The 21,921-nt window shown below is 38.2% G+C and overlaps 1 protein-coding gene across 7 annotated transcripts in view; it reads right to left on the bottom strand.

Moving 5' to 3' along the window:
- Positions 1 to 5,064: 5,064 nt before the first annotated feature.
- Positions 5,065 to 21,921, bottom strand: part of SPICE1 (spindle and centriole associated protein 1) — a 70,675-nt gene continuing 53,818 nt past the window's right edge. For 5 of the 7 annotated variants that reach the window (XM_068546736.1, XM_068546740.1, XM_068546738.1 and 2 more), the window contains 7 exons: positions 20,915 to 21,056; positions 19,749 to 19,973; positions 12,798 to 13,288; positions 10,500 to 10,683; positions 7,990 to 8,092; positions 7,128 to 7,215; positions 5,065 to 5,871 (listed from right to left, as the gene is read on the bottom strand). In XM_068546736.1, coding sequence (XP_068402837.1) covers positions 5,818 to 5,871; positions 7,128 to 7,215; positions 7,990 to 8,092; positions 10,500 to 10,683; positions 12,798 to 13,288; positions 19,749 to 19,973; positions 20,915 to 21,056 — 1,287 coding nt within the window. In that variant the 3' untranslated portion in view covers positions 5,065 to 5,817. The remainder of the gene's footprint in view (positions 5,872 to 7,127; positions 7,216 to 7,989; positions 8,093 to 10,499; positions 10,684 to 12,797; positions 13,289 to 19,748; positions 19,974 to 20,914; positions 21,057 to 21,921) is intronic. The other 2 variants (XM_068546741.1, XM_068546742.1) reach the window with 2 other exon arrangements.

Below are 21,921 nucleotides of genomic sequence, written 5' to 3'. Positions count from 1 at the left end.
CGGGCATGCTGAGTACTTGTATGCTACTATATCTACTTATGTGCAACAAGGATTTATTGTGCACCTACTGTGTCTTGCATGTGTTACACACTTACTGGACCTGCATTATCCTATTTAATTGTAACAGGAACCCCATGAAGTAAGCACTACCACCTTCCCTACCTAGATGAGGAATCTAAAGTGCAGAAGGTCAACTTGCCAAGTGTCACACTTAACAGGTCTGGGTGGCTTGTCGACCCCAGAACCCAGGCACTTTCCCACCGACTCCCTGTTCCTGGCTCAGCCCGGTCCAACTCGGACTCCTGCCATCGTCTGTCTTCCTCCCCAGCTGGATCATGAGCTCCTTGCAAGCAGGAACAGCGTCCACGTTGTATCTACAGTGTGTAGCCCCATGCCTGCGAACGCTGTAGCTTCAAATGTTTGTCGAACTGATCCATAGAAAGGAGAAGGAATGTGTCTCAGCAAAGCCCGGAGAACCCTAGTTCAGCCTAAGAGAAGTCCAAATGGGGTCGACTGATCCCTGACTCGCCAACAGATTTGAGGGGGAGGTTGTGGGAACTGCCAGGCTGCTGGGGTCAAAACTTACCTAAGGCACCGACCTCCGCCGCGCGTTCCCAGTCACGGCGTCTGCCCCAGGTCTCCGTTTACTGCGGTTACCACGGCAACGCCATCCCGCCTCCCGGGTGGGCGGAGACGGGCGGGCCGAGAGGCGCACGCGCCGCCGTAAGGCCGCTTTCTGGGAAATGCCAGGGCGGTTGCAGGGGTACCCTTGACCTCGCTTGCCCTCTGGCCCGGCTATTTCGTGGCCCATGACTCAGAATCAAAGCCAAACAGAAAGCCCGGCATTCTACCAGCTTATTATCCCCGTTTAATTTTTATGTCTAGTTTATATTATTATTATCCTAAGGATGATATATTGATGACTTTCGAAGATATGCCCAATAATACAAAATGGCTCAAAGGTGCCCTGATCACACGCCGTCATCGGCAAAGATACGTCGCGGGGCGATTTTTGTTTTATTTATTTTACGCTATGTCATCTCTGTTGACTTTAAGTATTTTATGTTGTGGGCTCCTTGGTCACAGGACTCTAGGTGCACAAAATATAGGCCTAGCTTGACAGATTTTTTCGGTTTAGCAGTTTGCTCTCCAAATGCTCTGTAGCACAGCCAGCAATCATTATTAATTATTTTTAAGTACCTAACTAATGTTACTGGTTACAAAACATTGTTTTTAAATGGCTACAGCCTCGCAATAATATGTGACAAAGAACTTTGTATCCAGAATATGTAAAGAACTCTTAAAATTCAATAACGAAAAAATTAACCACCTAGGACTTTGAATACCTCACCACATCAGATGTATGAGCAGTCAATAAACACATGGAAAGATGCATAACAGTAGGCCCCAGGGAGATGCACACCACAATGCAAAAATTCCATATCTACTGGGATGGGTAAAAGTTTTAAAATTGCCAGCACCAAATGTGGAAGGATGTGGAGCAAATGGAACTCTCATATAATGCTGTTGAAAATGTAAAGTAGCACAACCACTTTGGAAAAACGTTTGGCAGTTTCTTTAAAAGTTAAACATTTACCAAGTGATTCCATGTCCAAGGTATTTTCCCAAGAGAATAAAAAATTTCCATCCATACAAAGCCTTATACGTGAATGTTCATAGCAGCCATATTCACAATAGCAAAAAACTGGAAACCACCCAAATGGTCACTGACAGGTGAATGGATAAATATCTGTACAACAGAATACTACTCAGAAGTAAAAAGGAAGAAACTGATACACACAACATGGATGAATCTCAATTAGGATGAGTGAAAGTAGCCAGGCACAAAATATTACAGTGTGTGTGATTTCATTTATATAAAATGCAAACAAATCTATGATGACCAAAAGCAGATCAGTGGTTCCCTAGAGCTGGAGTAAAGGGAGAGATGCACTGCAGAGAGACATGAGGAATCTTCTGGAGATGATAGAAATGGTCTTAATTGTGGTGATAGTTTTGTGTGGATATACAACTGCCAAAGTCCATGAACTGTTCTCTTTCAATGGATGTATGGATGTATTTTGTTGTATATAAGTTATTTCTCAATAAAGTTGGTAAGAAAAAAATGGCTGTATTATATTTTGTGTTTATTGGTTTCTGTAATGTTACACAACGATTTTCCAAAAACTTTGTACCATGCATTTATTGGTAATATTGAAATGTTCTCTTTAGTCAAGTATTCTCGAGGATTAAAAAACAAGACCATTATCGCTGCTGTTAATTATATAAATAGTATATCCAGGGTGTCAAAAAGTCAGAAAACATAGGATAAACTTACTTTTAAACAGTATGTTAGTTATTTTCAAATAACATGCTCAACATGTTTTATTTCAACCTACAAACATCTTTAAAGTTAAAGCACTGGATCCAGTTATTAATTTGAGAAAAACACAAATTCACTACAGAATGTCTTTAAAAATCCAGGAATACAGAGGGAATAGTGTATTTATTTCTACATCAAAAAGGTGGCAGTCATTACTGAATGCTTGTGAGTCAGGTGCTGTTCTTAGCATATTTACATCTATTTACCTCACTTAATTCTCACAACCCTGTAAGAAAGGTATTATCTCTGACTTTCAAATGGGAAAAATGAGATTAATCTGCCCAAGGGACACAGCCCAAGGAACACAGATGGCATATGAATCCAAGCTTTCTGATGGCAACACTTGCACCCTAAGCCACTATGCTATATTAGTTATTTCTTTTAAGTTAGTAGAAGTCCAATAATTGTTTTTAAAAGGAGCTTCAAGTCCTGGCTTTACTTCTTATAAGCACTCTGACATTGGGTAGCTTATTCAACCTCTAGAGCTCAATTTCCTCATCTGTAAGGGGGGAGGGTGGCATTTAAACACGTCTAACTCATAGGCTGACTGTGAGATTTAAACGCAATTAACGGGCTACTGCGGCTTATCACGGCGCCTGCCACAGGAACGGCTCAATAAAGGACAGCTATTACCATTATGGTGCTTCCATATTGTGCACACCATAAGAGGGCAGCGCAGCATAGGCTTTGGAGAAAGACTGCCCATGTTCCCATTCTAGTGCCACCACTCCCTGGTTACGTGACCTTGAGAGAGTGCTTACCTCCTCGTACCTAATTTCCTCATCTGCCTGGCACTTAGCACATAGTAAACCATTATTAAATTCTGCTAATCCAAATGATTTTGCTATACAGTGTAGGAGTGATTATATCATAACTATAGATTTAGCTATCAGTCTAGTTTCTCTCGCAAGCCGCAATTTGGAGAACTGTAAATTTTATTAAAGTTTATTAGCAACTGATCAGCAGCTTTCTGGGACACATCGGACAAGACATATGTTAGCAAAAACTTGCTTCTAAAACCAAGAAACACAAGTAATCTGAGTTTGGACCGTTAAAAGTAAATACAAATGTAGTACATCACAGTCAAATACAGCAGAGTTCACCTGTCTGCAGTGCTATAGATCCATGGTTCCGAGCATCCATGGTTTGAGCATGCAGCGAATCACATGAAAGGCTTATTAAAAAAGACACCAGAGTTTTCTGATCAATAGGTCTGGGGTAGGGCCCAAGAATTTTCGCATCTAACAAGTACCGCAGGTGATACTGATGCAGCTGGCTCTGAAAGCTGATAAAGAGAAGCTAATAAAGGTAGTTTAACTTAATTAAAACCAAATATGCACTAATTTATCACTTAGGGATAATAAATGTTTTTATAATGATGTTTCCCAAGCTTGGCTGTTCACTGGAATCATCTCAGGAGGTTTTTAAAATACTAATGTTTGTGTGCCATCCTCAGAGTTTCTAATTTAATTGGTCTGGAGTGAGAATTGGGCACTGGGAATTTTAGAAGGTCCCCAGATGACTCTAATAACAGCTGAAGTTGAGAAGCACTACTCCAGAAGGCCTAAGAAAGAAAGGCTCCTTTCTCTGTATCTATTATTCTTGGAGTTTTCTCAATCTACCTTTGTATTTTATCAGCAAAAACAAACATTAACAGGATGAATACTTCAATATCAGTCCCACAGGTTGCCAGTGAGCTAGTGGTAAAAGTTTTTGCATCGGTTCTCAGCTCTGGCTGCACGTTAAATCACCGTGAGCAGCTTTTTAAAATGCCATGCCAAGGCATCTTAGAGGTTGAAAGGAATATAGAGGAAAAAAATAAAGAGCCAACCAGTTGGAGAATATTAAGGAAAATATATGTCAAAAAGAATGCATTCACAAACCAAGCAGAAAACTTGATGTTTCAATAAGAGAAGGAATAACACTAAAATGGTTTTATATGCCATACAGGGATAGTATTTATTAAATACCAAGGTTTAAAAAGTGCAATACAGATGGAAGAATCTGCAATAATGCAAATGCATACAGATGACTTCACATAAATAAAATCAGTGATACCAAAAGATAATAATTTTTTTGCCCCTACAACAATGAAGAGGCCCAAATGAAAGCTGCATAGCACACTTCCTACAACAGTGACTTACAACTGCAGGAGGAGGGAAGGTGTTATCTGAGAAAGTTCCCCAAGCAGTTTCAGTGTGCTTTCCCCTCACCACTCCCACCTCACTTAGGCTGAGAATTCCTATCATAGAGCCAAGGAGCAGAGACCATTCAAAAACCAAGTTTAAAACAGAAACCAATATGTGAGATCAAACAGGTGCCTTGAAGAAAAATCTACCCTGAAAGCATTGTAGATTCAAGGCTGGGAAAATTGATAGCAACGTTTTGTACTCAATTCTGTTTCAAACATTAAATAAACCAATAAATCAATGTTACTGCATTCAGATATTTAAGCTCAATCATTATTTTTTTGATATACATTACCATTACTGATAACATTTTCACATGTAAAGACTATACAAGAATTTTATAATATACATAACCACCCTTACCTGCTTAAGCAAATATAAACAAATACTCCCACACTTACTTTTTAAAACTATACATTCACTTGATGGAAAAAGTGATGGACTACAGTGACTTCTCTCAAAAGGGGGTGTAAATTTTTCTGAAAGCCAGACTTTAGTCACACCGAGACATTTTATTGTAAGTTATATGCAAAAGCAACTTAGTTCTTCAGAAAAAAATAAAATAAAAATAAAAGAGATCAACATTTGAGATACACTGGACCAAAAAAAATCTGAATAAAGATGATAAAGGTAAAAATATATTACGCAAAGGCTTCCCTGGTGGCGCAGTGGTTGAGAATCTGCCTGCTAATGCAGGGGACACGGGTTCGAGCCCTGGTCTGGGAAGATCCCACATGCCGCGGAGCAACTAAGCCCATGAGCCACAACTACTGAGCCTGCGCGTCTGGAGCCTGTGCTCCACAACAAGAGAGGCTGCGATAGTGAGAGGCCCGCGCACCGCGATGAAGAGTGGCCCCCACTTGCCGCAACTAAAGAAAGCCCTCGCACAGAAACGAAGACCCAACACAGCCATAAATAATAAATAAATTAATTAATTAATTTAAAATATATATATATATTACTGAAAAAAATCCTTGAATTTATTAGAATATAAAACTTTAATTTCCCTCTAGTCAAAATTTTATTCACAAGATGTTATAGGTTGTTTGTTTGTTGGAAATCTATTTGAAATGGTCAAAAATTAAAATAATTGCTTTATTTCTTTGTTCTATTAGTACTAAGTCACGAGATCTTTGTAAGTTTTATCTGAAAGAAGAACATAAAAACTTGAAAGCAGGAGCAGGGAAAGGGGAGTGGAAGCTCAAGAATATATTACTGAGAACAAACTCTACAACTCGACCTCACTTATGACACGTGGGTAGCAAGCGCAAACCAGCCTTCTTCATTTTGTTTCTCAATCTGTTGAACAAAGATGCAGAAAGGCTTTAGAAAGTAATCAGGAGCATGAAACCACTCAAGATTTACAATTATTTATACCAAGTACATAGAACCAAACTTATCTTACACCACTGAATGGCACTAAAAATTATTGCTACTAGCAATTTCTATTCTCTATCAGAGACACTCCCAAATATTCCCTGGTCAACAGATCCCCTTATTGATTTGGGAGGCCTAATTTTTTTAAAAAGAATCAATCCAGTATTTTATACAAATCATATGTACAACTTTTTAAAATAACAAAAAAAGTTATTTGACCTTGGTAAATTAAATCTGTCACTAAATTCCAGAAATTAAGGGCAAATTATATAAAATAGTTTACGTTAAAGCTTTTTAAGAATATAAGAAACAACAAAGGACAAATCTTCCAGTGCTGGGCAATTGGAATATTCTGAGCCTATCGATTAATTTGGACTATAAATACTCAATGTTTATTGAGGCATTCACTATTTGGTCTAATTACTGAAGCTAGTAATAAGAATAGCAAGGAAGATTTCCCCCCACCACCCCATCAAACAGTTGTTAGCTCACGTTTGCAAATGTAATGTTTATGATTTTAAAGATACCCTCACAATTTGCTATGACTAATCAGTCAAAGGAACTATATTTTGCTGTATTACCAGCACAGAAAAACGCCTTTTGCAAAAATTTTGGATATACTGTAAGATGCTTAGTTTCTGTACATTCCTATAGCAAATCAGAACACATAAAAAATACGTAAGACATTTTATTTACCCTTTGTGCCATAACCTCTCTACGTGTGGCACATAACCTCTCTGTGGCACACTCAGATACAGCACACTGGGGCAGAGTGACAAGGAAAGTGGCTCCAGGGCTCTGGCTATCCCAAGCCCTACACAGCCACAGCAAAGACTGAGGAAACCAGTATCTCAGTAAGCCCACAACCCATTCAAGGCACCCCTGCATGTTTTGCCACACTATTTGGAATGCTCTGCCTGAAACAATAATGTCCGATCTTTGTTGAAATCTTATTGAATTTTACCTTATTCCTTAGTTACCCTCGAAAACAAAAGAAGTGTATGCTTATTTGTTTTTTCTAATGAAGGTGAATTAGTATTTCTTTTCTTCTGAGAATTTTATATTATCTTTAAGATAACAGGAATAATAATTAAGCATGGAAACTGCTACAACAGCCACCTCCTATCTTTGCCCTCCCAACCTCTAGACACATTTCACAATTACATTTTATCACATACCTTTGCTCTTGGATTAAGAGGTGTCAAGTGCCCACTTCCTGAGGTGGCATTTAATGGAGAACAAGAATTACTAGTAGCCCCTGGAGATCTATTTATGAGAAATAAAAGAGAGTGAGAGAGTAATCTATTATTATTCACCTTTAAAAATTATATAAGACACAATTCTCAATACTGAGAAGAGCTTGAAAGGAATAGCTGACTTAAGTCCAAATAAGGTAAATTATTTGCAACATATTTTCACCAACCTAAGTCTCTTTTTTTTAATTAATAGATTTTCTTTTTTAGAGTATGTTTAGCTTTACAGAAAGACTGAATGGAATGTACAGAGACCATTAGAGGACAGATAAGTTTTTAACATTAAAGAGGAAGAATGGATGTGCAGCGGTGGGGAAGAAGGTCAAGGTCGTGGAAGAGTAATGAGACGTGGAGCAGTGCAGTACTAGCATGTAGAGTGGACACAGAGAGCCAGGTACATCCTTGGCGTCACCATTTACCAACCACGTGACCCATTGAGGCGAATCGCCCAATTAGCTCTATGAGCTTTGGTTTCACTTACTGTAAAGGAGGAAAATACTATTGGTCAATTTACCCTGTCATATATTACCTCCTAATTTTGTAACCCATAAAACGCTCTATATATGTGCTATTATCCCATTTTTGTTTTCAATAGCCAACCCAATGCTTTTCTACTTAATTAAGGCTTGTTCCTCACTCTTCTTCTTTTTTCCCCCAAAATTCTCCTCCCCAATTACTTGATTTTCTCTACACGAGTGAATCTGTCTGAATCTAAGTCAGACATTATGCACTACCTTTTTTCACAAAGAAAATAAAACACAAACCACGTTCTTGATTTTAACCCTACCTTCTTGAATTTAGCCCACTGGTAGGAGAGACAGTACTGCATTTTGAGCTTTCTGGGGCTTCCGCTACTGGAATAGATACCTCAATCATCCTCTTTCCTCCTTCTATAATATAAAAATAAACATTAGTTTCATTACCTTTCAATAAAATGAAAATTAAAATTTAACTTGATTTCTGTCTTACTGCAAATTATACATTATAAATTTGAGGGTTCTTTCTATATTTTTATCATCATGGACCACAAATACACTTTAAGGATTTTTTAAAAAATGAACTGTGGGACAAGAAACTTTAGCTCTTAGTGTCAATTCAGGAACATGCCAGTTCCTAGAGAGCCAGAGTCTTCAGACAAGTGGTATCATGTCAGATCTGCAAGTGAAAAACAGAAATTAAGAGCTAGCCCTAAAGAATAGGAGATCTTGGTCAGAGCGGCTTATCTAAAGCTTTCCAAAAAAAAAAAGGAAAAAGAAAGAAAATTTCTGGAGTTATGCAGTAAAACTTTAAATCTCCTAAATCTATTACATTATTACTGTTACTGAAGACATTAAATTTGGAGGGGAAAGTTGGCTGAAGAGCTCATATGGTTAAAGGCAAGTATAATTATGTACATTTTCAATATTTCAGAAGTAGATAATCAGTCAACAGATATTTACTAAGTATCTACTCATGAAAGGCTCAGGCAGTGCTCCTAAGAATCACTGCTTAAAACCAGTGATTTCTGGACTTTAAGGGGTAATGAAGCTCTATTCAATTTTATAACATATTCCTTGGTTACCCTAGAAAACAAGAGGTTCTGCATGGCATATGATTTATTTTTATCTTTATCATTATAGCCCACAGAGGTTCCTGTGAAACCAATAATTTTACTTAAGAAAAGAATACCTTAGACAAATAAGCACTGGAATGGAAAGAACACGGTTGCAAATCTACCAGTTTGCGTTAGAATTTCAGACAAATCACTCAACCTCTTTGTGCCTCGGTTTACTTATTATCAAATAGTTGTATCAGCTTTGTCTACTCTGAGGGTGTGTTGAAAACTAAATGAGCCAACAGAAATGAAAGTATTAACCTCAAAGAACTACTGAAATAGGTGTCTCATTTTATCACAAAATTATTCTTATGAGTGATCTGCTTTATTTTTTCTTCATTGCACTTAGCACTAACTGACATTGTCTCATGTACTTATTTGCTTATTTGTATTGCCTGCTCCCCAACTTGAATCCCGGAGTAGTCAAGCTGGGCAGGGGCTTGTCCTGTTCGATGCAGTATCCCCAGTGCCCAGAACATGGTGGCACGTCGTTGGTATTCACATATATTGAGTGATTTCACTTATTTATTCTAGTCAGAAGTTGCCTCTAGACCTTCTGACTATGAAGAACAGTAGATAAAGCTGTAATATGAAGGAGCCTAGAATAAACAAAGAGGAAGGACCTTAGGGAAATGCGTTATCCATCACTTTCCAGTAACTTCCAAATCACTCTGTTTTCCTGTTTTCTTTTTTAAAAATATTTATTTATTTATTTATTTGGCTGCGCCAGGTCTTAGTTGCGGCACTCGGGATCTCTAGTTGCGGCATGCGTGTGGAATCTAGTTCCCTGACCAGAGATCAAACCCGGGCCCTTGGCATTGGGAGCGTGGAGTCTTAACCACTGGACCATCAGGGAAGTGCCTCAAATCACTCTGTTTTCTGGGTCTGTAATTCAAAAAGGAAATAACTTCTGAGAGAAAAAGTCTTATTGGTAGATCCTTCATAGGTAACCTACTGCAACCAGCCACAGGACATAGGAATCTCTCTAAAACACCGATGCTTGAACACCTCAGGGGGCACACCACTTACTGATACAGAGCTTTGTCTATTCCTGACAATTAGAACCTTCTCTTACACCAGGCCCAAATTAGTCTCTCTAGAACCTTCATGCAGCTCTACTCCTTGAGGGTCTTAATAATTCAATTTTTGGCTAAAGAGCAACTTGAGGTCTACTTCCTTTTGTCAGCACCTTTTTGAATGTGATCACTATGACAACTAATTTTTCAGTTACTTTCTATTGTTTAGAATCCCCTGTAGCTTTCGACATTCCTAAATGTAACAATTAAATAGGAAGTTTAACTTACATGTGAAAATGTTTTAATGGTTTTAACAGAATGATAACTTGTAATTTGTTGCTGATGAAATTCTAAATTATTTTGATGCTTATGCTTATAAATAGCTGCACCATATGCCATGAATGAATCATATACAGAAATAGATCCCATTTACATGTAGGGCAACTTAGGAACTCAGACACCAAAGATTAACTGCAGGCACCATGGGATAGCTTTCTAGAAGCTAGAGAGGAGACCAGTCTTCTAATCCCATTTCTGTCACTTAGGTCTGTTTCTTTCTATATAAAATTGAAGACACTGAAATATATGCGCTCTGAGATTTCTTTTAGCTAAATATATACTTGCAAAATCAAGAAAATGAAAATTTTCATGTGTCTAAGCTTTTAAATCATGAATTTGTTGACTAACCAGTCCATGCTCCGAGAGGTGACCGAATAGGTGATACTGGTGGAGAGGAAGGATTCAAACCAACAAGTTTCTGCTGCTCTATTAATTGCAAGAGTTTTCCACGAGCCTCCATACTCTGTCGATTCAATTCGGCAATCCGCTCCTCCATGCTACTTGGTGTTAGAGGTTGTACTGCTGGAAAAGTCTTAAGAAAAAAAAAAGGACACAGACTCCATATTAAAAATAATACAAACAATTCTGACCTTTTGTAAAAACAAACTCTTCCACTAAGAGCCAGCAAATTAGTATTCATAGCCTTTGCTACATGCGAACGTGAATACTGGGCAAATAGTAATAGAATTTACAAATCTCTTAATTGAAAAATAAAGGCTAAAGTAAAGCGATACTAATCCTTCTAGTATCAGTGCCACATAAGCCCTCTAGTCCCTCTGCCCATGGAGAGTGTCTGTGGGACAAAGCAAAGCCTTCCTGCATCTCTTAGTGTTTGCTGAGCTGCACAAAGATCACACGAGCAAAGATACTACTCCTAGTGATTGACTTCTAACATCCCTATTAAAGACAGGTCTGGAGTTTGAATCACAGTATACAAAAGAGGACCTGCTCTAGTTGAAATAGATGCTTCTATAATTATAATCTTCATACATGCACCATGAGCTATTTGGCAAAGATTTCTAGGAATCTTATCACTCCTTCTGACCATGTGTCAGCCTCCCCAGGCCACTTTTGGCCTAACATACCTGATTCAAGAAGGCTGGTGACTGGAAAGGAATATGAGAGGTAGAGTAAAAAGGAGCCACCCAAGGAATATAATGTAAGTTTGATTTGAAAATCCCTGAAAGGAATGTCACTCTTAAGTATTTCATTTAGTACATACGTCCCTTTGGGGAAAAACAATTCCTACTAGAAGTCATTAATTTGTAGCTTATGCCCATTAGTTAAAAAAGAGATAAGCAAAACAGCACGAATTAAAAATCATTTTGTAATTCTGATTATAATGAAAAGGGCGGTGAGGGCAATAATACTAGATTGTCCTCTCTAGCCTAACTGTTATACTAATTGGAAAAGGGGGCAAAGCTCCATTTTTAATTCTGTGGGCTTTTTTAACCAAGAGTTGCCTGTTTCAAATAATCTTCAAAACTCTGCCCACACAGAAATGTCTCTGTTGACTAAAACTGAGGCAGCTTGTACTTACATACAACTGTATCGATCACTGCTGCCCACTCCTAATCTCCATCTCGGCTTCTTCTCCAGTCCCTTCTGACTGCTATTTCTGTCACTCGATACCCGTATTGCCCTTATTGCCCATGAGCCAGTGCTGACAGAGATGGCCCTTACCCCCACCCTCTCCTAACCTTCCTCATGGAGGCCCTCAATCCACAGTTGGTAAAGCCCTTACGGAAGCGATCACTCTGGAACCCCTAATCCATGAAGCTGGCCAGCTCCTTCCCACGGCCCCGCCTCCCATCAGAACTCTGAGAGGCGCCACATTGGCTCATGACCGGGTAAAAGGAAGACTCTCCCGTCACTGGGATCTGCATGAGGGCGTGTGTTATAAACACTCCACAACTGGAACTTAGAATCCCTTTGCTCCCCACAAACAAGGAAATGAAGGTTTACATTGCCAGGTCAGCCCTCAGTTACTTAACTTACAAAATTCCAGCACTACAATATGCAAACTTTTGCTCCTCAAAGTGTAATCCTTGGACCAACATCACCTGGGAACTTATTAGAAACGCACAGGTTCTACCTCAGACCTACTCAATCAGAGTCTGCATTTTAGCAAGATTACCAGATGATTAGAATGTACATTAAAGTCTGACTTTAATAATTCTTTAAAACATCACTTCTAAGGGAAAATGCATTCTGTGTCCTAAAAAATTAACTACTCACGAGTTGAGGGCCAACTACACATAATTCTCTTTTATGAGCCCCTTTAAGAGTAAAAATGATTTCAATTAAAACACAATTATGTGGTAAACTTTCAAGACATATTTATTCTACATATTATATTTAAAACTTCATTCCTAGCTTAATTTTAGCTTTCCTACCTGTTTTACTTTTGTCCTATTTTCCCCATTCATTTCCTCATTTTAAATTTTATGTTGTACTCTTTTAATGCATGTGTGACATAAACCTCTACTTATGTGATAAATAACCTCTACTTATTTTGTGATGAGGACTTGACACAGCATAAGCCATCTAGTACCAGCTTCAAAGATATCCAGGGTCATTTCTGGATGCTCCAGCAATATACTTAAATACCTATATGTCTGTAGTCAACCCTTAACTGGTACTCACAGAGGTCATGTCGCTGGCATGACTCATCTCCCGTTTGTTAAACTCCCCAAGTCCATCCCCTTGCTCTCCCCCTGGCCCAATAATATTATTCAGATGTGCCTTGATAGCTGAATTCTGCAGTGTCAACTCAGCAATTCGTGCCATGATGTCCTTTCTTTGTATTAATGTCTCATTTGTTCTAAGCTGTTGCCCATCTCCCAATACTGGGGGTTCTTCCGAGAGTGCGGGGTTTCTTGATTGCTGAGTGCTTGAACGGGAATTGCAGAGGGGCTGTGAGAGGTTAACGAAAGGAGCCTGGGTTTTGTTCTGCAAATCTTCTCCCATGTGAGAGGCCCTCCACCTCTGAGTAAAGAGATGACTCTCTTCACTTGAATTCTGAATGTCTGTGCCAGTAGGTACGGTCTTCTTTTCCCAATTTTGTTCCTTCTCAATTATTTCCACGGTTGGAGGAATTCGTGGAGCAGGACGAGTTTGAACGGTCCTCCTCAACACTGTAGATAAAATTAAAGCATAATAAACATGTACCGTTTAACCACAGTTGGCACTATAATCATCTCATTAGCCCTCCTTAGTAGTTAGAGAAATATTTCAATAGAAGGATTTGGTTTCTGAATGCCTCATTTATTTTAGCAGAGAACATACCAGCAATACCAGCGCTAACAATCAAGTACAGAGTCCTTTATATTCCTTAGAGCTTTATCAGCATCCTTGTGAAAAACCATCTACCAAGTTCACATTTTAACACATATATTAACTCATATCTGGGAATCCTGGGGGGAGTATAGATACATAATGTAAACTGAGGATGGGCAGGGGAAGCATCCCTGAAGAAGTAAAGTTTTTAAATGATTACATATGTGACAGAAAGTAGAGCAAAGAACATTACAGTCAGAGAGAACAACATATGTGAAGGCCCCAAAATAGGAAACAGCAAAGAAAGGAGGCCAGTCTGGCTGTAGCATAGCAACAAGGCAGAACTGGGAGTATATGAGACCACAGAGGCATGCAGGGCCATTTCTTGCAGAGCTTTTTAAAGCCATGTTAGAAATTTTATAATTTAATCCAAGAGCAATGAAACCTGGAGGTTTGGGAATGACTCAATTTACATAATTTACATTTCTTAAATGCTGTTGATAATTGGAAGGTCCAGGAATAGAAGTAGGGAGACCAATAAGCAACTGTAGTAGTCAAGAAGAAAGACGATGGTAGCTTTGACTAAGGTATGTTTGCTATAAAGATGGAGAGAAGTAGATACGTTTGAGAAATATTTTGGCAATAAACTGAGAGTGATGAACTGAAAGTAGGGAGTGAGGGAAACGCGCAGAGCAAGATGGCATGCGCAAGTGAATGGATGGTGATGCCATTTACTGAGATGCAGAAGACAAGGAGAACAGATTTGGTGGAAGGAGGATTATTAAGAATTGTTTTGAACATACTAAGTTTAAGGTGCCTATATATCCATCCAAGCAGATGAAACATGTGTCAGAAACTCAAGAGACTGTCTAGGCTAAGATCCAAAACTGGAGGTCACTGGCATATACTGGGTTGGCCAAAAAGTTCATTTGGGTTTTTCCGTAACATCTTGTGGAAGCCACAAGAACGAGTGAGATTATTTAGAGAGAAAGAATAGAGTGAGAGAAGAAACCGGTAACAAGACACGAAGAACTCAACCTTTAGAGTCAGATAAAGGAGGAGAAGCTAGCAAAGCAGACTGAAATGGAGCAGCCAGAAAGATAAAGAAATATTACAAGAATGTGGTTTCAAGGAAACAAAGAGGCAGTGGTTAACTGTGTGTAATATTACTGTAAGACCTAGAAACATAAGGACAGAAAAGTGTACAGTGGAGTTAACAACACATTGGCCACTGGAGCCCTTAGCAAGAGTGATTTAGGTAGAATAACCAATATGGGAGTGAACTGGGGGAATAGATGCTTCTATTTCAAGACTACAGACTGAGCATACAATTATCTCACCTTCTTTAACTGACAGTAAGGAAATATAAACACAAATAAACTCACACCAGTAAAGATAATGGTCTGGGGAGAAGCAGTAGCAAACTAGGTATGTCAACACATTTCTGGAAGACTGAGAGTGGATGGGAAGTGTGTGAAAGAATGAAATTGTGCAGAAGCCACTGTCCAGAATATGTCTATTAATTAAAAGGAAGCTACAGGTAAAGCCAGTTTCTTTTGGGGAGTACTGAAAAGGCTGCAGGCTCAAAGCTGACAGGTACAGAGAAAGAGAAAAGTAGGGCTAAACTGGGGAATTACTTGAAAGCTTGTCTTTTATAGTTATGTCAGTCAACCTGTTGCTCACCACTTCCGACACCCATCCTTGAAAACAACAACAACAAAAAAAACAGGGTTGGGAAGAGCAAATGTGGTAGACCCAATTGAATACCTGGATCCTGCTTCCATATGCTACAGGAAGCCTGCAGTTAACATCTCATGCCCATATGCACAAAGCAACTACTTAAGGCAAAACATACTGGGAAAACAGACCTAGCCTTACCTACATCATAGAGGAGAAAACTTATGCCAACTACCTATACTATTCAACCTAGTCATTTATTCTTAAATATGAATGGACAATAAAGGATGACCAGACATTGAGGAAAGCCAGCAGCACAAAAAAGAAAAGCCAGGATAGATAAATAGAACAGACTAAGAAGAGAAGAAAGAAAATTCAGGTACAGAGGAAAATGTAACAAAATTTTAACTGGTTTCCTCAGAAGAGAGTTTCTGGAAGACATTGCATTCATAATGAGCAGCAATGGAAAAAAGGACAATCAGAAAATAAGAAAGGGTCCTTGCTTGGAAATTAAAAATATGGTTGGTAAAATACAAAAATGTAAAAGTCAGGCTTGAATATAAAGTGAAAAATACTTCCAAAATATAAGAAGGAAGATATAAGACCAAATACATGAGAAAATAATCCAGAAGGTCAACACGTAATTTCCCCAAACTGCAGAAAGTCATGTCTTCTGACAGAAAGGTCCCACGGGTGCCTCACAGTATAATGAGGAAAAAACCCACATTTAGATACACCCTGTGTAATTTCAGAATAAAAATAAAGGGATCCTAAAAGTTTCCACAGAGGAAAAGTAGGTCAAAAATACAAAGAAATAAAATTTCGATATGACATTAGACATCTCGACTGCAACACTGGATACTAAAAGTCAATGGAACAATGCCTTTAATTTCTCAGGAAAAGGGACTAAGGACCTAGAATTCTATTTCTAGCCAAATCATCAATCAAGTATAAGAGAAAAATGACAATATTTTCAGATTTTCAAAAACTCAAAGTTTACCTTCTATATACCCCTCTCCTGATGACTTCTTTCAGAAAACTGAGGGAGAAAACCAAAAAAGAGGAAGGAATGGAATCTAGGACGCAGTGGATCCAAACCAAAAGTGTGATAACAGGGACTTCCCTGGTGGTCCAGTGGTTAAAAATCCGCCTTCCAATGCAGGGGACGCAGGTTCAATCCCTGGTGGGGGAACTAAGATCCCACATGCTGTGGGGCAACTAAGCCCATGTGCCGCAACTACTGAGCCTGCGCACCACAACTCGAGAAAAGTCCACATGCCGCAACGAAAGATCCTGCGTGCCACAACAAAGATCCTGTGTGCCACAACTAAGATCTGACGCAGCCAAAAATAAAATAAATAAATAAATATTTTTTTAAAAAGTGTGATAACAGCAAGTCCCAGGATAAGAGCTGTGCAACAGGCCCAGAAAGCAATCCGTTGAGACTGGAACAGAGATTGGGGGGCTCTGGGAAGGTATCTCTGGTGTGAAAGTGGAATGACTAAAGGACGTGCAAATGAAATGGGTGAAAGCACATTATACTTTTGTCAACAAGATGGTAAAAGCAATTTGAATCTTCAGGCAAAATAAAAACAGAACAAGAAAATCACAGTATAAACACAGAGCCAAGTAAAACATTCTGAGCAAATGATGAAGTGAAGTAAGAATTCACCTTGATCTTCATACTATGAACTTTGTCCTTTTGTGTGGCACAAGGACTGATAGTAACAATGGACCCAAAAAGAAAATGTAATTGTTATTTGTTTTCAATGTCAGTATCCATCTATAGATGAGACAGAGAAGACATAATTGTAATGGAACATTGTAAATGTTATCAAACTTGATACTACCAAAGGAAAGGTAAAGGTGACTGAAGATGGGAGGTGGAAACAAAGGAGAGGAAGAAGGAAGGGAGGGGAGTTAGTGTTCTCCTCTCATAGAAGAAAGCTAATAGATACTGCCTGAAATTAATGAAAAAGAAATAGAAAGTATTTAAAGTCATAAAGTTCTGCAACAGAAGAATTAAAAATAAAAATATAATTATTCAAATTAGATACAGAAGAGAGGCAGGTGTTAAGATGAATTAAACCCTCTTCTTTAATAAGGGAGAGTCTATAATTATTGTGTAAAGTTGATATTTCAAGAAAAGAGATGTAAAAATATTTTATGTTAATTATTAAGACCACCATCAGATAAACAGAAATCAAACTGGGATAAAAATAACTGCCTCTTGAGGTAGGCCTAGAGGTGGAGGGGGAGACCCTTCTATGTGCTTTTTTTAACCACCTGCAAATATGAATTAAATTAATACTTTAAAAAGTGAATGGGAGGTAAGAAAGTGAAAACAGCATATGTATACCACTCTTTCAAGAAGCATGGTTAAAAAAGAAAGTAGAAATTGATTAGTAGCTAAAGGAAAGTATTTATGATGGGAAATTTTAGAACAACACTGTCTAATATGGTAGCCTCTGGTTATATGTGACTATTCATATTCAAACTTTAATTAAAATTAAATAAAATTTAAAATTCAGTTCCATCAGTCACAGTAGCTACATTTCAGGTTCTCAGCAGTCCCATAAGGCTAATAGTGGCTACCATATTAAATGGGGGAGATATAGAACATTTTTTATCATCACAGAAAGTTCTATTGAACAGTTGTTCTAGAGCATAACTGAACACTGATGATGCACCCTATGTACCTCTCGTCTCTGTCTGCATGTTCAGTTTAACTGAACAACTCTTTACATGTGAGCATTCCAAAGAAAATGCTGAAAAGTACGCTAATAAAACTTCACCAGTTCAGAATACATATTCCAAGGTAGTTCTACCTGCACACTGTAAAAGAAATGTGCAGTGTTATTTTCAATGCAGAACCTGCTGAAGATGCTAACAAAATGTTGTCTAGAGCAATCCTGAATTGCTGAATAATTTGCTTGAACGAACAGTTAAGATATTTGCAGAGTAAAAATATTTATTATAATTATTGCTTTAAAAGGATTTCAAGCTACCTTATTATCACCAATGAAAAATAATTTACAATATCTCATAAGAAGTCATTAGGCAAGCCCATTAATAACATGCAAACATTTGAAAAATTACTTTAAGGAATGAAAAGCTAACTTGAACAGAAATCAGAATTGAAATTATATTTCATAAATCTAGCCAATGTTAATAATACTTACTAGACCTCTAAAGAGGAAATATCAAATCACAGAACTGTAGAGCTGGAAGGACATTAAAGATAAAGGAAAAGACTCTCATTTGAGAGACAGGAAAACTAAAGTCCAGGAGAGGTATCTTAGCCCCATGACGCACAGCTAGTCACCGGACCGGCAGGCCAAGACTCCAGCACTTTTGACCCTCAGCCTAGCGCTGTCCCCCTGCACCACACAGATCTGACAAACTCTACATCTGCATTGTAAATGCCAAAACAAATTTTATAACCGTAAGGATTTGTCATTTTCTTTAACCTCTTATGGTCTTTTCACGTCCTCTAAGGGAAACGAAGTGCAGAAAATCTGACAAATTCTGTATGTCCTAATGACAATAAAAATTATTCTTCTGTTCCTCTACATAAAAATATAAACACTCTTTTTAAAGAAAGAAAAATTTAGGCAAATCAGGGCTGAATAACATTTTTCTAAAAACTTTGGAGGAACGTCTAAGGTAGTTATTTTGATTGAAGAACTCTTCTGAAAATGAAATGAAAGCTACAGCTCCAGAAAAATGTACATGTGGACAAATAAACATAATTTTCCAAACAGTGAAGGAGTCCATGGAACATCATGGGCTCCAAGTTTTAAGAATCTATGAGCTGGGCTTCCCTGGTGGCGCAGTGGTTGAGAATCTGCCTGCCAATGCGGGGGACACGGGTTCGAGCCCTGGTCTGGGAAGATCCCACATGCCACGGAGCAGCTGGGCCCGTGAGCCACAATTGCTGAGCCTGCGCGTCTGGAGCCTGTGCTCCGCAACAAGAGAGGCCGCGATGGTGGGAGGCCCGTGCACCGCGATGAAGAGTGGTCCCCACTTGCCGCAACTAGAGAAAGCCCTCGCACGGAAACGAAGACTCAACACAGTCATAAATAAATAAATAAATAAATAAATAAATAAAAGAACATGAATTTCTTTAAAAAAAAAAAAAAGAATCTATGAGCTAAGGATTAATAATAAATTTTTAATATTTTATTCAAAGTTCTCTTTATATGTGCTGCAAAAGTAATTCTAAAGCTACTTTTAATTTTACATAGGCTTTCATTTCCTTGGTTAAACTTTCCTTACTCTCCGGAGTACAATCTCCCCTTGTTTCTTACCCCTTCCTGTGCCCCTGGACCATAGACACAAATGGGATTCCCCTTACTCTGCATTTCATTGCTCAGGACTTTGGTCCTTTGATCTGAGTTTAATTAATATTTACAATGTCTGATGGAACAGATACATAATGAAATTCCCTGTCACATTTCACCATAGGTATAATACACATGATATAAACCACCCTGAAAGACCCTCCTTCAGCTTAAAGATTAGGTATGGTAATCAGTATCTTTTAAAATTCTGTTTATCAGGGAAAAATGAACACAATATTTTACATATATGAAGCATAAAAAAACAGCTGCCTTATAGCTTTAGAAGAAGCCTGCTTACCATCCTGCAAAGGAGAGAACTCTGAGTTGCTTTTCTGCCTGGGCGGTGTTAACAATACTGCTGGCTCACATACATGCCCTGGAAAACTGCTGGCCAGACTCCCGCTTTCTGGAGGGTTTGGCACCTGAGACAGTTTAACAGGCAAATCTTCCTGTGGGAATTCAACCACATCTTCCCCTCTGAACATCAATGGCACGGAGACATTAGCATTTACAGCTGGACCCTCTGAAGAAGATGAGAGGCTATGAGTACTCAAAGGAATTATGAGCGCATTTCAGGTGTTTATACTTAGATGCATTTCCGCAGAGGGGAAAAATCACGGGGCCTCCGGGGCCTTCACTTTCTAGTCCATATCCTCATTTGGCAGTCACTCACAGGCAAAGCTCCTGGGGGGCCAGCACTGGGAAGGAGTGGCTGTTTTTGGGAAAAGCACTGCCCTTGAAGACCTGCCCTCACCATCGAGTTTATCTCATGCAAGTTAAATTTTAGAGTCAGCCACTTCTTAGAATCCCTTCTAAGAAAACGCGCCTAAATACATAAAACTCTTTCCACACAGAGACACTCATCAAAATATTACTTAGAAGTAAAAAATCCTACATGTCCTATTCAGCCTATGGCATATAATGATGGCACATGAGGTGAAAAAAAGGTTTTCAAAGCATCACCACAAATGAACTAAAGTCAGGAATTTCTGAAAGTCAGTTATTTTTTTTTCTTTCCATGACCATCTCTTCCTCTTCCGAACCTGGGGCACCATAATGAAAGGTGCTGGTACTAAATTCCCACATGTCTAGGAAGCTAGTTCTTCTACTTTCTATTTCTGTGACTTTGGTAAGTTACCAACACTTTCTCTAAGCCTTAGTTTTCTCATCTAAAAAATGGGGGTAACAATGACACCTACCTCATAAGACTGAGTGAAGAACTCTTGAAAATTAAATGAAAGCTATATTATGAGGATTAAATGAGATAATACATGTAAAACACTGTGAGAGTACTTGGCATAGAGCAAGTATCCAATAAATATTAGCTGGAAGTAGCAGTGGCAAATGTAATAGTGTTAATGCTGTTTACGCATAAACAGCCAATAACTACGTACAAGTTTATAGTTTTGTTTTCTCTATAAGTATTTTAATCCCAGTCTGGGATAATAAGATTATTCCACTCACCTGGACTGTCCATATTTCTACTTGTGGCTTCCCTTTCTAATGCCTGACTTTCTTTGTTATTTATCACAGGACAGTTCTTAATGGCATGTGTGAGTGATATAAGCTGCTCATCTGTTGTGATCATGTACTGCTGAAGTCTTGCCTAGAGAAAAATGAACAAAATAATATCATTGGCATATCAGACAACAAATCATCACCTAGGTATGTATAACTATATCATTTCAGACTTTCAAATACTAAAACAATGCATTCATTAAAACATATAATCATAAATATTTTTAAAATTCCATGATAGAAGAATGGTCTAATAAATCATGGAATATTATTAATTAATAAATACACTGCTACAACAATAAGAATTAACCTTTTCATAGGGCTTTCAATTTACAAAATCTCTTTATATAGATGATACACTACTGACTCTGGAGCTACCCCGAGAGATACATCAAGTGGAGGAAACTCAACAGAATATTATATAGGCATTTAAACTGATAAACATGAGCATTATAAAAATTTATGGTAATGTATATAAAATAGTGTTAAGAGACTATATATATATATATATATATATAAATATACATATACACACATGTATATATATTACAGTTGACACTTGAACACGGGAAATAGGGGCATCGACCCTCTGCACAGTGAAAATTCATGTATAACTTTACAATTGGCCCTCCATATTCGAGGTTCTGCATCTGTGGATTCAACCAACCACAGACTGTGTAGTACTGTAGTACATATTTATTGAAAAAAATTCACGTATAAGTGAACCAGCACAGTTCAAACTAGTGTTGTTCAAGGGCCAATGGTATATACACAAACAGACATAGATATCTCCAAGATGAACAGACATTAGATAAAAATCAGATGTGGTCAGAAGTCAGAAATATTATTAGTAGGACTGCTGAATGAAGTATACTAAATATTTTTATATCCGCCCAAATTTTTCCCAAATTCCACACTCACGTATCTAGTGGCCTACTCAGCATCTCCACCAG

This window comes from Eschrichtius robustus, chromosome 6 (assembly GCF_028021215.1).
Source record: "Eschrichtius robustus isolate mEscRob2 chromosome 6, mEscRob2.pri, whole genome shotgun sequence".
Lineage (NCBI taxonomy): Eukaryota > Metazoa > Chordata > Mammalia > Artiodactyla > Eschrichtiidae > Eschrichtius > Eschrichtius robustus.
This window is presented reverse-complemented; position numbering and strand designations above follow the sequence as displayed.